At 44.8% G+C, this 16858-nt stretch overlaps 1 protein-coding gene across 2 annotated transcripts in view; it reads left to right on the top strand.

Moving 5' to 3' along the window:
• SLC25A12 (solute carrier family 25 member 12) overlaps positions 1-16858 on the top strand; it is a 91458-nt gene that overhangs the window by 62712 nt on the left and 11888 nt on the right. For both annotated transcript variants that reach the window (XM_075529289.1, XM_075529290.1), the window contains 4 exons: positions 4224-4305; positions 5688-5846; positions 9083-9135; positions 9348-9428. In XM_075529289.1, coding sequence (XP_075385404.1) covers positions 4224-4305; positions 5688-5846; positions 9083-9135; positions 9348-9428 — 375 coding nt within the window. The remainder of the gene's footprint in view (positions 1-4223; positions 4306-5687; positions 5847-9082; positions 9136-9347; positions 9429-16858) is intronic.

The raw sequence follows: 16858 nt of genomic DNA on the forward strand, positions 1-16858 counted from the left end.
CTTGAATACAAGCGAACCATATGTTATAATGATAATGACTAAGGCTCATTCCTTCCCCTCACTCCTCCCCAACAGATCCCTTGGTAACCATATATTGTACGTTTTCCTATAAATGCTGTTCAATAGGGTGGAGGTGGCTTTCTTTAAAAAGGCATTTGTGTATTTATAGTTAGAGATGTTTTCAGGTAAGAATTAAAGCACAGTATAATCCTTCAGTTTTCATAGGATTTTGTTGGAGCTTATAAGTATTCATTAAAGGAAGAGAGGATAAAGGGAAATGTATGTGGTTGAGCCCAGGAGAAACCTTTTATATGCAGAAGGGAATTAGTGGTTACTGGATGCTTATTGAGGATCATAACCCATTTTATCCTATCAGTTTTAATTCCGCATATTCTTTCGAGAGGGCACATGACTGAAAATAATTCATCATCTATGCGAATGAGGTTTATTTTCACCCAATTTGCGGTTGAGAAACTCCATTTCTGGACAAGTGTTCTGCATGTGTGTTTTAACGACGGGCCATGTGTTTAGACCCTGGCAGTATGCTGGATAGGTTAGGAGTTAGACTGTGATCTGCATGATCGCATGACAGTTCGAAACCATCAGCAGCTCTGCAGGAGAAAGATTGGGTTTTCTACTCCTGCAAACTCAGAAACTTACAGGGGGTCAGTCACTATGAGGCAGCATTAACCCGATGGCAGTGAGTTTGGTTTTCTTTTTGGTGTGTGTAGGACGTAGCATGACAGCTACAATGACCAAAAAGGATTTTAAAATTTAAGTCAAAATGCCATCATTTGAGTTGTTTTCCAAATGATTATTTTAGACAGCATCTTTGCCTAAAGGAGCAGATTGCGTATGTGGTCTCAGCTATGTTGTCTTTGAAACAAAATAGAATGAACTGGTTAGCCATCCCAGCTGCACTATAAAGTGTTCTGTCAGCATTTAAAACGTAGAGATGCATAGTCAACTGTGATCCTTTAAAGGAATGCTTACAGGTTTTTGTATTAATAAATGAAAAAAAACAACACTTTTGTCAAATATTATTTCATTGGTATCTTTATTCCTATGTGATTTTTATTTTCTCATATTTAAAACATTTTTGTTTAATTTTATAATGTGTATTATTTAGATTTGCATCTACATCTCTATATATGATGTAGAATAGAATTTAAATAATTATGAATGCCATCATGTCCTGGGGTTAGGTGTTTGCAAAGCTGAGTGCCAGGAGTTGGCGATCATAAATACGATGTTGGAGGCACTGACTCAGAACAGTAGGGGAGACGGGGTTCAGAGGATGAGGGTTATCAGTAGCTTATTCCCATCCAGGCTAAGACCTTGGCAAGACACCTGACCTGTAGGGAGTATAGAACGGTGCCATTGTAGGCACAGCACAGTGGGCCACAAAATAGCACAGTGTGGTCCCACTGGCAGTAGAAATTGCTGAGTGTCAGGTTCCCCTGAAGGTCTCCCAAGGGAGTTTATTTACAGAAGATTGAAAAATATCTGACCCCTGAGGGCTGTATTATGACACAGCCACTGAGTAGTTGGTAAATTACCTGCACTATTTGGGAGATAGTAAACCTCTAAGCAGTCTAAAATTAGTATTATTATTATAGTAATAAACAGGAAAAAAGGAATGAGTGTCTTTTGAGATGGCACATTTTCTGCTATTTTGTGAATCAGTCGACATTAGACGTACAGTAAGGGCTACCTTAAACTATCTCCTCGTTCCCGTACCAGACTTCAAATGAAGATACTGATCTCACACCCTCAGTGGCTGTCTTTTGTTACCACACACCAGACATTTGGAAGGGGTTAATGGGAGAGCAGACAAATGTTCTTCCTACAGAATCATCATGAGGATGGCCTACTGTGTGCAAGTTTTCCTTTTTTAACGATTTCTTTCAGGTGCTCAATTCCATTTGGGATGTGTTCGATGTGTGTTTGCACCTAAGTGAACCATCGTAAGATTGGTGTATTGGACAAGCTGAGATTTGTACACTGTGCAGTGATATTGCTTGGAGTAATACTGTTTCACTCACTGTCCGAGTGACTTTTCATCAAATGTTACTTAACTTCCCCGTTTACTGTGAGACTTAAGGGAAACACAACGCTATGTTAAACACATTGAGCTTTCTAAAGATCCCTGCCAGCTGGGATCATGATTAAATGTTAAATATTTAAGTATCAGATACTTGGGCTTACAAAGAAACACTTCATATTGTGACACAGAATGTACAAACAAGAAGTCAGGTAGAACTTTGTATAGGCTGCTTCCCACATTGTTTGTAAATATCCAGCACTGCACATTGTTTCACGGAAGTGTAGAGGCGATGTAGCAGATGAACACACCTCAGAAGGACTCAGTTTTATCTTTCTTTTAGATTTGGGGCCTGGTTTCCTCTCCAGTAGAGCATTTATCCCAGTGAAAGCGTGAGGACTTTTTATTAGCAGGTAGTCTTTTTAAAAGTTCATTTCAGGTCAGTGTTTCTCTAGTTTTCTTTAAGTAAAGCAACTATTTGACTCCTTTGTTTCAGACCATGTTCGTAGTATAACAGATATTTTCACGATGAAAATAGTCAAGACCAAGGAGGGATATGTTCCCATAGACAGGTTACTCTTTCAGTCCTTGAGCCTCTGGGATGCCTGGGGAAAGCACTGGGAGCCCCTGGAGTGCTTCAGTCTGAGTGTAGATTTTATGTTCGAACTGTGGGTATGGCTTGGACAGCTGTCGACAACCCTAACCAAATAGAGGGATTTCTTGAAATCTTTAAAAAATTCCTAAGTCTAGGCTATAGGGAATTTTTTTTTTAAGCTCTGGAGGTGATTCCTTTGTTTAGGTAGAACTGAAGAATGCATAACTGTTAGGTGATACCAAATGATTGTCAACTTGGTGACCTGTGTAACCACATGAAAGTCTTAAATGGCTATGTGACAGAGCAGAACTGTCCCTGGAGAGTTTTCTAGGCTGCAATCGCTACAGGAACAGAATGCCAAGTTTTTCTCTTGCAGAGCCAAGGGATGGGTTTGAACTGCCCACCTTTTAGTTAGCGCTGACTGCTTAGCTGTTCATCGCCAGGGCTCCCTGAGGAATGAGTGCATGCAAACACCTGGGAACTCAAATGGTCCCTCCCAGGGATCAGAAACGTTCTAGTTTCCCAGCAGTGACCTCAGCGGCCGAGCTGCAAGCACAGATGGGAGGTCGAAAGCTCTGAGCCCTTCACGTTTGTTTTGAGTTTTTCGCTTGACCCCAAGAGAGATGCTCTTGAGCTTGCTTTACAATTAATTCTGACAATCCTACTTACGTGATTTCTCGGGCCCTAGTAGGTGAGCGGAGTCTCTGGGTGGCACAGTGCGTGGGACCCACTCAGAGATACTGTCTAGTGACCCACGAACACCCTGGTGTTCTACTCAGACACACAGTGGGTCGCCGTGGGTGAGAACTGACTGGATGGCCGCGGTTTGTGTTGTTGTTGTTTTGTTTTTTAAATAGATGAGAGGTAGAACAAGTCAAACAAGGAAGGCTGTTGGTACAAGGAGCAGCAGCTTGCGGATGAGGGAGGAGAGCAAAACAGCCGTCTTGGCTCTTGATACAGCAACTGATGGGTATCATGTCATTAGAGATGCAAGATGATAGTCTATATTCGCTAGTTGAGGAATCAAGATAAAGTCTGTACATTTTAGAACTGTTTTTGAATTTAATTTGGCTACAGTAAAGAGGGAGAAAGGTCTTCTACCTGGGATACCATGAAGGCGCTTCAGAAAGTCGCTGGGAAAATTCCATGATCTCTTAGTTCTGTTTCCCTGGGACTTTCTGAAGCTCTCTTATAGCTAAAAGATTCTCTTCTTTAAAATAATAGTAAAAGGAAAAAAAATAATGGTGCGCTCCCCAATAGTGGTGCTCCTCAATTACACAGGCTTATGAAAATAGAGAACAGGTGATGGCTGGCTGGCCGGCCGTGTTTTAAAAATGCTGATAATAGAGATATCTATTTTGAAATCCACCACTTCCTTTTTTGGCTATATGAATATCCCCTCCACCCCTTTTTATTTCTCTCTTTCAGAAAAGATGTTACTTCATTAACTACATCATTCTTAGGTTTTGTTTTCCAATTTCTTAAAAAAGCCAAATTACAGCTTTTAAAATTTGCTTTCTGGTTTTCCTTTAAAAAAAAAAAAACTTCCCCCCCCATTATTACCTGTTCTCCTCTTCCCCACAGCAATCTCACGGGGTCGGCAGGCCTGTCTGGCTCCAGATTGCCGAGTCTGCCTACAGATTCACTCTGGGCTCAGTTGCTGGAGGTGAGTGACATGTCTGCGCGCTGCTTCAAGCCTGTGTGAGTGTAATTGTATCTCCGAGAGCGGGGCAGATCCGCAGAGGCGCAGTTCATTGTTCCTGCGGGTCATGACTGCGGGCCTTCTTTTATTTTTACCTGTGATCAGAGGGCTTGTCACAGCACGCGGTGGCCCCTCTGGCTCCAGTCTGTCTTCAGGACAAACCTCCGGAATGACGTGAAAGTCTTGGGTGCAGTGCCTCACTCACCTAATTATACCAGCGAGTGCCAGGCGAAGAAGTGGAGGCCCAGGCTGGGGTGGTGGCACGGGGGTGTGGGAAGTAGGGAGGACAATGATATTTGGGGTACAAATCCCAGAGCCTCATGAAATAAAACAGCTTCTCAACGTGATTCTGTTTCGCTTTTCTCATTGTCCATCCCCACCCCCACCCTCCTCTCTTCACCGGTTTAAGAATACTTAGACTTGTTTATGTGCTGAGATGAACCCGCAGCCCCACCTAAATTCCAGAAACCTTACTTTTTTCCCTTCTCTCTTTCTCTTAAAACATACGACGTAGAACATGGGTAGGATCTGAACTAGCTTTAGTAAGAAGAACCTATCGGAGTGATTAAAAATACTTCCGACTTTTCAAAACAAGCCTGAACTGATGAGGCTGTTGTGTTTCGTTTTTGCCTCAGTTTTGATTTTAAGATGAAAAATACATATATTAAATACTCCAGTTCATGTAATAAGTATTTTAGCTCTTAGGAAATTCTAAGCATGACCTTTTAAATTTATCTAAAATCTGTATCTAGGAATAGGTTAATGTTGACTTTGTTCTTCAATATGATTTTACCCCCAAACAATCTATCTAATGCTGTAGTAAACTAGAATTTAAAATTACAGCCACACATGAGGGGGTGCCGCAAAGTTCATGAGAGAATTCTATTATCTTTTAGCCCCCTTTGCCATGAACTTTGCGAAGTCCTCTGGTATATGTCTATACATAGTCATTTTGAGAGGTACCTGGCCCAGAATTTGGTGATTTAATGGAAAATGGGAACATGCTTTGTATATAACAGTCTGATGTTATAGGAAACCCAATGTCAATTATTGGGTGTTGGTGCTGACTTGGTAACCTATGCCCATGATCTATGAGCCTGGGGATGTGAAAATGCATGCTTGGCTGTTAGTTACCCCCGGAAACAGCTCTGTTTACCAGTCCTAATGGTGTCTGACCTGTCATGCCTCCGCTCTATGGGTGAGAAGGAAAAATAAGACGATAAAGTGTCTTTTGTGACAAAAGATACTGGGTCTTTACTCTGGGGCCCTCTGGGATGAGATTCGTTTGACTGTGGCCTCTCCCTTTAGTTGTACTCTGGCTTACGTCTCCACTCTTCTTTTCGAAGCTGTGGGAGCCACGGCAGTGTACCCCATCGATCTGGTGAAGACCCGTATGCAGAACCAGCGTGGCACTGGCTCCGTGGTTGGGGAGCTGATGTACAAAAACAGCTTTGACTGTTTTAAGAAGGTCTTGCGTTACGAGGGCTTCTTTGGACTCTACCGAGGTAAGTACACAAATCACAGCTGCCGACGTGGGGAGATTTCCGCTCCCCACCAGCAGACGTGAACCGGCTCATTCTGAAAACCAGTGTGCAGCCTGCTCAGACTAGGGCTTCCTCCCCACCGCCACCCCCCACCTTCACTGCACCTTTCCCACCCGTTGTCCAGTCTTGCTGCTGACTAGCGCTCCGAGTTTTCAAACTAGGCCTTCGTTTCTTCTTCCTGCCATTTCTTGTTCTTGGACCCCAAAGATAGGGTTCTCTTGGTCCCAGCAGAGCTCTGTGACCCCTTGTCTAGACTAGGCATGTGTTTGCAGTGGAATGCAATGGTGACAGCTGAGAATCAGAAAGCCATGTTCCCTAATGCCTGAGGGACCCAGCTCTTCTCGGTGAGCTAGAAAGCCAGAGGAGCTAACCTGGTAAGCCACTTATTTCCACGGAAAGGAATAACAGCGGCAGCGAAATCATCTTTGTGTCTTTTCCAAGGAGACCGTGCAGAAGTCTTTCCCAGTGAGTCATCTAAGGTTTCAGGAAAGTAAAGAAAACCCTTTGGCTCCGAGTCTCGTCCTGGCTCCTGTCCTCCCTGGAGCTCAGGGGCACGGAGGCCGTGCGGAGCCATCCATCGCCGTGGGGGGAGCTGGGCGCTACCTGGAGCCAGCACTGAACCGCCGGCCTCCGAGGCTGTGTTCTCCCCGCCCCCTCGGCTCTGTAGGGACTTGTTCTCTTTGGAGAGGGAATGGCTTTCATGTGCATGTTTTCACATTAGAATTTAGGGTTTCCTTGGGGAGGGAGATTAATTTTTTAATCCCTTTGGGCGCCACTTGGAATTCTTTGAAAATACCCACTGCACGCTCAAGTGCAGGGCATTTCTGTAATTTACTGCACTTGTTTGTTTGCACACACGGGCCCATTAATCCCCAGCCCCTTCTCAGCGCGGTTGAACTGTTTGGCTGAGAACCTCTTGGTCGGAAAGAAGGACGGGGTTTGCCGGGACTGGCGCTGAACCGAGCTTTATGCTCCCGGGTCGGAGGAGAAATACCTCTGACTAGTGTTCTGTGCTGCTCGTCGTGTGAAGTGTAACCCCGACACCCTCTTAGTTGAGTAAAAGGGTCATCAGGATGGTTTTTTGACATTCCATATGGACAAAGAGAGGGAAATTGTTCCCAAACCTCGACTAGCCTGCTCCTGAGAACCCGTGTGATTCGTTTGGGCCAAATGTCTGGAGTGCTTGTCCCTGGCCCTTCCACCTGGACACGTGCTCCGCGGGGCAGGTGTGCATTGGCCCTTCCACCTGGACACGTGCTCCACGGGACTGGTGTGCATTGGCCCTTCCACCTGGACACGTGCTCTGAGGGCAGGTGTGCATTGGCCCTTCCACCTGGACGCATGCTCCGTGGGGCAGGTGTGCATTGGCCCTTCCACCTGGACACGTGCTCTGTGGGCAGGGTGTGCATTGGCCCTTCCACCTGGACACGTGCTCCGCGGGACTGGTGTGCATTGGCCCTTCCACCTGGACACGTGCTCCGCGGGGCAGGGTGTGCATTGGCCCGCAAACAGATCCTTGCCTACCTCGATTATGTTTAATGGGGGAGCCTGAGGGCTGGATGACACAATGCCTACTCCCTGTAGGCTTTCTTTGCTGATTCCGTTGTCTTCTAACATAATGTGTGGTTCTAAATTGCAAAGAAGAACCTCCCATACGGTCCCGCTTGGCCTTCGGAGCTGGATGGCTGCGCATGGCAGCCAGCATTTGGGAGGGGTGCCTGCTAATTCAAGGAGTCCACTGTAGGAGCTGTGGAAGCATTGCGGGCTGCCTTCAGGCATGGGCTGATAAGAGCAGTCCTTTAAATGAACGTATTTTTGCATCAGAGAGAAGATTGGAGGAGCCCTGTATGTGCACACTAATTACTGCATGTGTCACATCGTGCTGAGAACTGATGTGTTATTCTGTCAGGTGATTGACAAAATTTATCGACAGATTAGCCTACATTTCTTCGCAGGTAACAATAAGATGATGAAGTGACACAAGTCAGTGCTTTATTGAAATTCTATGATCCTTCCTGAGGCAAGTTGTGAAAGAAATACACAGGCTGGCGTGGGTGCGTGGGAGTTTGATTAAAAGTAATGGAGCCCGGTAATCGCGAAGGTTAGAAAGTTAAGACTGCCATCTGCTGATTTGTTCTTTTAAACCAGCCTGCTCCCCTTTAAAGGTGTGTGCAGTGTGTGTGTTTGCCATTGATAATTCAGTTTGACTGGCAGTAGCCTGCATGGACGATTACTCGCTGGCTCTCAACCCATGGAAATCACTCAGCAGCGTCCTCAAAGTCGGCTTAAGATCGGCATCGAGCACACGAACACACACATAGCTCCCCCTTGGCTGGGTGATTTAAGGGATACAAAACATTCCTCTCTAGCATCCTTAAAAAATGTATGCTGACAATTTGGATAAGCTGTGTGTTTTTGAAAGCTGAGCCCTGTGAATATCTACAGATGTCGAGTTGTTTATATATTTTTTTCTTATCCAGTTTGTAGTCAGCCTGGGAAATTGGACTTTCTGAGTAAAATGATTTCCCCTGGTTTGAGGAGACCCATCTAAAATCTCCTTTCAGTTTGACATCTATTTAGTAAGGAAGGAAACAACAGGCCTGCGCTTTTGCTTACAGAGAGGTTGCTCCTTAGCCGATACATAAAACAGATTTTTTTTCTTTGCCATTTTGGCTTCCTTTTAACAAGCTGAGTCCTGAATTCTGGGGTTTCTCTAAGGAGAAAATGATGGGAGTTGATATTTGGACCTAATCAAGCCCCCCCGTAAGATGTCACATAGCTCGTGTCGTCTGCGGCAGAGTCTGGGTCTCTTTAATAGCAGGCTCTGCGGAGGTTTTCCAAACAGCTTTTCCAAAGGGCCTGCGTTTGTGCGGTGCTGGCTGTGGTGAGGGAGGGGTTTTTTCCAGGGGTTCCCCCCCCCCAAGTGTAGAAGACCCAAGGCTCCATATCTTCCTCGAGAACTTTGTTTGGAAGCATCCTTAAGGAAAGGGTTTCTAGCCCCCCAAGGAAACATGATATTATCTTGGCTCATAACTAATTGTTACATACATGTACTGAGTTGTTAGGATAATCCAATATTCCCTATTTTACTGAAAACCTAAAATGTCTGATGGGTAATGCAGGAGCTGTCTCCCAGCTGGGCTTGCGTGTCCCGTCTAGTGCCTCTGCATTGTTCATGGGTCTCTTTCTCTCCGTAGGTCTGATACCGCAGCTGATTGGGGTTGCTCCAGAAAAGGCCATTAAATTGACCGTAAGTTTCTTTCTCAAATCATGCCGTTGGTGTAGATGATCATTCATTCAAGGAAACTGCTGGTGCTGCTGCGCCTGGCCTTCTTGTTTCTAAGGAGACGTTGCCATTTGTAATTTGTGATGGGACGGGTGTGTTGTACTGGCTTACAGCAAACACGCAGTAGAGGAGATGCTTGGGCACCTCGGGTTAACCAAGGTTGTTCTTCTAATTAGGTGAACGATTTTGTCCGGGACAAGTTTACTACCAGAGATGGATCCATTCCACTTTTCGCAGAAATCCTGGCCGGAGGTTGTGTAAGTATGAACTCTAGGCCCTTCTCTTCAATGGAACGGCAAGCAGGCTCCTTTACCCTTGCCACGCGTTACAGTGGATATGCACGTGATGTTTTCCCTGAAGTCAAGGAATTCTGTGCGAGGAATCAGATGCTCGTATGGAATGATTTTTACAGCTTTAGTGTATAATGGGACTGATTTACAGTGCAAAAAAAGAGGTAGTATCTTTATTCATCTGTTTCTTTGGCATTCCTGAAGCATAAGGAGTGAGGTTTTCTCCCCCCTTCTTAAAATCCTCATTTTGATTCATCTTAAGTAGCCCGGAGGTTAGAGTGCCGCACATGGAGCTGCTTTCCATGTATATTGACTGGAGCTTTAAAACATCTGTGAGATGACAGATTAGCTAGGCCATTATATTTCAGGAAGGAGACATGGTGGTTGAATGAGTTAAGTTGGGCTGCTAGCCACAAGGTCGGCTGTTCAAACTCACCTGCTGCTCCACAGCAGAAAAAGGAGGCTCTCAGAAATCCAACGAAGCAGTTCTACTCTGCCCTCTAGGGTCACTGTGCGTGAATCTACTCGATGGCAGTGGCTTATATTTCAAGCGTAGGAACAGGTGACACATTGTGGTATAATTATACTTTTGCTTTCTCAGAGACAGAAGGGTGTGTCCAGCATCCTTAACTATATTAGATTCCTGACAAAACTAATAAATGCAGAGATTCGTTCGTATACTATAAACACAAGGCCTCAATCTTGAAAGTGTGGGCATGATATTAAAGTCAATTTTCATATCTAGGTTTGCAGCCCCAGTAGTTTTTTTGGTGGTATTCATTTCACATCTGGTAAGATACGATTTTTTAAAAAAACTATTCTCGTCCATTTGTTCCTGCAAACTTGAATAACTTCCAGTTGAATTGGCTGGCGGGTTTAACTTAACCCCGTCTTTGGGTTGTGGAACCTGAGGTGATGGGGTTGATGACCTTTTTGGCTCTTAATTCAGGGAAGATGCCCTGGGGGGTCAGAGAGAGGCTGCTTTAGGTTGTGGGTGATGAGATTTGTCAGCACGGCACATACCTTAGTCGTCACCTGTCTGCCACTGGAGTTCTTGTGGGAGAGGTGCCGTGTGTGTGTGTGTGTGTGTGTGTATGTGTCTTTTGTTTCGTGATAGACAAATGATGGGCATAGAATTAGACCTTTGCTTAGGTGGCTCACCAAAAATATAATTTTTTCTCCCAGATGCTGCAGTTGTTTTTCTTCTGATGAGAAAACTTTGCATATTGTCAATGTTTTTCTCCGTGGTTTTTAATTTCCATTTGGTTGGGCACTTTCCTACCTCAGTTTTACCACAGTGCACGTGTGCATTTTTCAGGCATCTGTTAAGTCATGCCCTTTTTGTTTCAAGTAACTAATTATTTCTGTTTCCATTGTGATATCCTGATGGCTTGGCCCATGATACTGACCCGTTCTCATGTCTGACATGTGACCTCAGTGGTTAAAATACCATCAGGAATTCAGTTCTGGTTCCCCCTAGGTATGGGTGGAACACACCTGCTGATAGGTTTGAACTGTGGAGATTTCTATTGAAGTCAGGTGCCTCGAGGGTGTGTCGACACACTAAATCCCTTCCTTAGTCATGACTCACTTCTGGGAGCTTTGATGGGTTGTCTGGCTGGGAACTGACAGCATGAAAAATAGCCAGGTTGGGCTCTAGGCTGAATAATTTTCTTCCTTCCCCTCTAAATCAGGTAGTTCAAGAGAGGAAAGAAAATGTACATTTATTGCTTTTCTGCTGGTGACTTGAATCACACTACGGTGTAAATGATTGTGACAGCTTACTCTTACTTTTGTTAAAGCTCCCAAAAGTCGATGTAGTTCAACACAAAGGAGTAATCTATTTATAGACAGTCGAGCCCTGAGGGATAAAGGAACATATTTTATTTTTAAAAATTTTTTTATGGACGATACTTGGTAAGGAGTCGCCAGGTCAGCCTTAGGAAGAGTGGCTGCCTTATCCCACGCATGAGAGTCCTCCTTCTCCTCCTTGGCTGTGGTGAAGCACTATGTCCCTGTGGGGTCTGACAGGATGCTGTCAGGGCCACCAGCTGAGAAGAGTGCGGCCGCCCTTCCCATAGCGCCCACTTTCAAAGAGGAATCTGACGCATTCACCGAAGGCAGGTTAATTTGCAAGAAATGGCGGCAGCTGCGGTGTGGTGCGGTTGGCTTCACGTGTTTGTACCTAGGAGCCAGAGGAGCTGGGATCAGGGGCTTACGCTTTCTTTACGAGGGAGGAAAATCCCTGGGCCCCCTCCCTGTGGAAATGACCGCATTGCCCTATCGGAAGAATGATGTCCATTGTTGAGATCATGAAGTGGCCAAGAAATAAAAATCTCTGGCCTTTAGTCATTACTGGTTTTTGTTGTTTGTTTTGCTTTGTTATTTACATGCTTTGTTTCTTAAAGTATATGGTACTGGATGCATGCAAGAGACAGCACATTGGAGTAGCTTTAAAAGCGTAATAATGAGTATCCATGAACCCGCTAGGCAGCTAAATTACAACTCCTACCATTGACTGGCGTTTGCTTTTGATGACGTCCCAGTCTGCTTAGAGGTACAAATGGTTGAGCGTTCAACTACTAGCTGAAAGGTTGGAGGTTCGAATCCACCCAGAGGTGTAGCAGTAGACGTGTCCAGCAATCTGCCTCCCAAAGGTCACAGCCTTGAGAACCTGATGGCGCACAGTGCCACTCGGGCACATGGGGGTCACCTGGCATCAGAATCTGCTAGGATCTACCAGAAGCAATCTGCTAGGTGCCTTATGAGCATGTGGGGTATTCCTGCCGGCAGGAAGCTGGCTGTCAACACTGAGACGTATTTGGAGTTTGTTCCTTCCTGCAAGAAACCAGACTTACACTATGTTCACAGCTCACAGGAAAAGAAACATGTGGCTCTGAATAATTCTCAAATAAAACTTCAATCTAGTCATATTTCATGGCGGTGATTTGAAAGCAGAATTCCTTATCTTGATTTACTTCATTTCAACATAGCACCAAAGAAGATATGTGCTTAGCTTATGATTATCATTCATCGTCATTCATGACAAGTCCTTGAGTGTCTCGTAGGGGACACTCCTTTATAGGCATTATCTCATTAGTATTGCCAATTGTACTTGAAGATGCTTCAGATGGGACCCGACAAGGTTGAGAGTTAAATCACTTCCGTCTCCAGATCTGTCTTCTGTCGTACTTGGTGTATGTTTCCATCCATTCGTCCTACCGCCTGTTCATGCTTTCTTTCATTGAATCCTGGCTCTGCTTCAGAGTTTTCAGACAGAGCTCCAGTGCCACGCTGGCCACGCATTTGGGGTGTAGAGTTCAGTGGTTTTCAGCACATTTCAGAGTATTCCGTGATCACCATCATCCATTTGAGGACGTTTTCATCAAAATTTCAACCAAAAAAACCAGTACCCGTTAGCTATTACTTCCCACTCCTCTCTCCAGCTTCATGCACCCGCTAATGTGCTTTCTGTCTCTGTGGATGCCCTTATTCTGAGCATTTCACAGAACTGTTACTGTGTAATATGTGGCCTTTTATAAGCAGTTTCTTCGACTCAGCTGACTGCTTTCAGGGTTCATCTGTGTTGTGGCATGTGCCAGTACATCATTTTTTACAGACACATGGATATTCAGGCAGTTCCCGGCTTACGAACGTCTGACTTAGATACAACCTGTAGTTATGAACCAATCCCTGTAAAACCAATTTTATTAAAAATTCAAGATCTAGGCACTGGTTTGTAATAAGAAACGGGCACTACTTTGCAGTGCACATCAAAATATTCTTCTTTGTTAAAGATGTGTTCTTGAGAATGTTTTTTAATGCATAGAAAGATTCACTATTAACTAAGACCAACATCTGAGTGACGTTAGATGTGAAGCGTACCTCACTGTTCTAACCTGTGTACAGATTTAGGAATAGGACTGCCTCTACCACATTAAAAGAATCTACTAGCGATGTACATCTGGGATGCGTTGTTCCCCTTTGGGCTGTTGAAATAGTACAGCCAGGAACATTCATTGTCTAGGTTTTGTGTGAACATGTTTTTATTTCTCTTGGGTAGATATACTTAAAATTGGAATCCCTGGGTCACAGAGTAACTCTGTGTTTTAACTTTGGAGGGACTGTCAGCCTGTCTCCCAAAGTCCGTGTGCCCTCGGCCACTCTCACCAGCAGTGTATGCCAATTCTCTTTCTCTGCATTGTTGTCAACATTGTCTGTCTGGCATTTTTTTGTTGTCGCCAGCCTGTGGGCATTTATCTCGTTGTGGGAGGTAAAGAATGGAAGGCTAACTCTCCTCATCACATAGCTAATAGATGCTGGAGCTTTCGTGTGAGTAGAAATATTTTTCTTTTATAACCAACTCTTTTTTATTCCTAATGTTTCCTTGGGGAATTGAATCAGGGCCCTTTTCCTTGAGTCAGAACAAATCTAGATGAGTCCATTCAACTTTGTAGGAGGTTTTCTTTTCTTAATTCTAGGCATTTATTTGTATAATTAAGGCATAACAATGAAATAGATTTTACTAATTTGTGTATCCCCATGTAACCACTCTACCTAAACAGTGACTATTTCAGCCCTGAGAGCTCACTTGTCTCTCTTCCCACTCAGTTCTCTCGCCCCTTCCCCAGGCACCCACTTCTGATTGCTGCCACCAGCTTGGCTCTTGTATTTCATACAAATGGAATCATACAGAAAGCATTCTAATTTAGCGGCTGGCTTCTTTACTTTTAACATCATATTTTTGGAATTCATCCTTCTTGTTGAGTCAGTTTGTCCTTGGTGTTCAACTATGATGCCATTCTATAAGTAAACCGCCATTTGTGCATCCATTCTCCTATCGATGGACCCTTGGGTTGCTTCCAGTTCTTGGCAAGTATTATGAACAAGGCTGCTGTAAACATTCGTGTACAAATATTTTTGTTAACATGTTTTCCTTTTTCTTTGGTGAACAGCTAAGAGTAAAACATAGTGGATGTTACATTTAACTTATAAGAAACTGCCGACCAGCTCTCTGAATGGGATAAGCCCTTTCCCACTCTCACGCTCAGCCGCAGTAGTGCCTGCTAGTGTCTTCACAGCCTCTCCGACACTCGAGGATCTTTTTTTTTTTTTTAATTTCATTTATTTATTTTTGAGGGTCTTTTTTATTTTAATCATCCTTCCTGGTAGGAAGTGGTCACTCATTGTAGTTTTATTTTTCATCTTCCCTGTACCAGATGAGCATCTTTTCATACGTTTATCAGCTACTTATGTATCTTTCTGTGTTAGGTATTTGTTCAAATCTTCTGCCTGTAGTTGTTTGTTTTTTTTACAGGTTAGTCATCAAAGCAAAACACAAACTATTGACTCACAGGAGTTCTTTATAGTTAGATTCTGGATGAAGCCTTTTGTCAGACACACAGTGTTTCCCTATCTGGCTTGTCTATTCATTTTCTTAACGGTGGATTTTTTAAAGAAAAACATATTGCGTAATGTTTCTTTGGGCATGTCCAGAATCTTAGATGGGAATGAATTCAGATGTTTGAAATCTAAATGGACTGACCACTAGCTACTTTCTAGACGTCTCTCTGGTTAGTAACTGCTTTCATGCTGTTAAATTATAGCCAGAGATCCGCTTCCCGTTTACCTGACCGACTGCATCCCCTGCATCACAGAGGCTGAGGCACCCTCAGCAAAGGACTGCTGCCATCATTCCATGTCAGGGCCCGATGCGTGTGAGCACGCCTTCCTTCCTGGGTACGTGGCTTCCAGCTGCTGCCTGCTTTCACGTCAGTTAGTGTGCACAGAGCTCTGGAGTGTATGCAGGGCAGCTGTTGGTCCCTAATTTTATATTAATATATCAAGGAATTATATATTTATGTCACTTGTATTAATAAATCAAGTGAACAAAATGTGTATCAATTGTTGAATGGAAAACTGATTTGCTCTGGAAACCTTCACCTAATTCATTATTTTAAAAAATTTGAGAAAAACTAAAGGAATGGGTGGGTATGACCTATCGAGGTTGTCCTGACTTAATGTTCTGTCATTTATCTCTGGGTTCTACCATCCATTACAATGGCTACCCACACCTCACAGACAAAGTTCATGACCAAAGGGTTTACTGAGGATGTGAACACGTTGTAATGGCAGTGAGAAATGCTCGGGGCAGTTGTTTACCAGGACATGTTGCACATTTCTGGCCTGCTAACAAATGCCCAAAGGGGCATACCACTCTGCTATAAGTGTCAGCTCAAAGGCATGAAGCTCAAGCTCCTTGGGTCAGCAAAGCAGCTCCCTGAGTTAAGTGCCCAGAAGCACCCCACTCCATTAAGCCTCAAGCTGAGGACACTCAGCTCCATGTCCCCTGTAAAGTGCCCAGAGGCATGCTACTCTGCAAGCCAGCCTCCTGCAAGCTCTGCTGTCCTACTGCTCCACTGTCCTGCTGCTCCACTGTCCTGCTGCATGTGTTGGGAAGTCCGTCACTGTGCTCCATGCTCTGGCTCCTGGTTCTGAGGCTGCTCCTCTGATGTCGCAGTTGTCATCTGGATCCAAGAGGGTCTCTGAGCAGGGATCTCAGGTCCAAAGCACCTGCTCCCCTCTTGCCTCTTGCTAGTAATGAAATCGTACTCATGCTTCTCAGACGACTTATTTTATACCCAGCAGGATAGCATTCCAGGGAAACCAACTCGCAGTTACTCGCAGGGCAATCCTATTTGTCTCTTCCCTGACCTTCTCACCCAAACCAGGCAGGAAAGATCGTTTGATGGGGGCTAGAGACTGGTTAGAAGAGCCACCACGATTAACTCACTGCCCAGCACACGTTTAAAAAGGTCACCACAATCTATGTCAATCGCCATACAGACCTACAATCTCTCCCCTCTCCCAGGGTTCCTCTCCTTCCACGTACACATGCGCACACACACCTACGCACACGCTTTCTTGGCACGTTAAACCTTCACATCTCCAGGAAGTTATTTGGAAATGCTCCCTTCAGGTCCCATGTCTGAGCGCTGTGTGGTCCCAACTTAGGTACAACAAAACACCGCCCCGTGCGGCGCCCTGCTCACAGCCCTGATGTGGGAGCTCGTCGCTGCGTTCGCTGCATCGGTCCATCTTGCTGAGGGTCCCCTTGTCACTGAGTCTGCTAGACCGGGCACGGTGACCGTCTCCTAATGGACTCTCGCCGTCCTCGCTTCTGAGCAGCGACCCAGCTGCTCTTCTCCCAGAGCAACTTTGCTCGCTCTTCTGGCAGTTTATTGTCTATTCAGTATTCTTCGCCAACATCACTAGTCAAAGGTATCGATTCCTCTCCAGTCTTCCTGATTCAGTGTCTGGCTTTCCCATGGACAGGAGGGGACAGAAAAGACCAGGCCTTGGGTAAGGCCTGCCTCGGTCCTCCAAATAGGACCGTG

This window comes from Tenrec ecaudatus, chromosome 13 (assembly GCF_050624435.1).
Source record: "Tenrec ecaudatus isolate mTenEca1 chromosome 13, mTenEca1.hap1, whole genome shotgun sequence".
NCBI classification, from domain to species: Eukaryota; Metazoa; Chordata; class Mammalia; order Afrosoricida; family Tenrecidae; genus Tenrec; species Tenrec ecaudatus.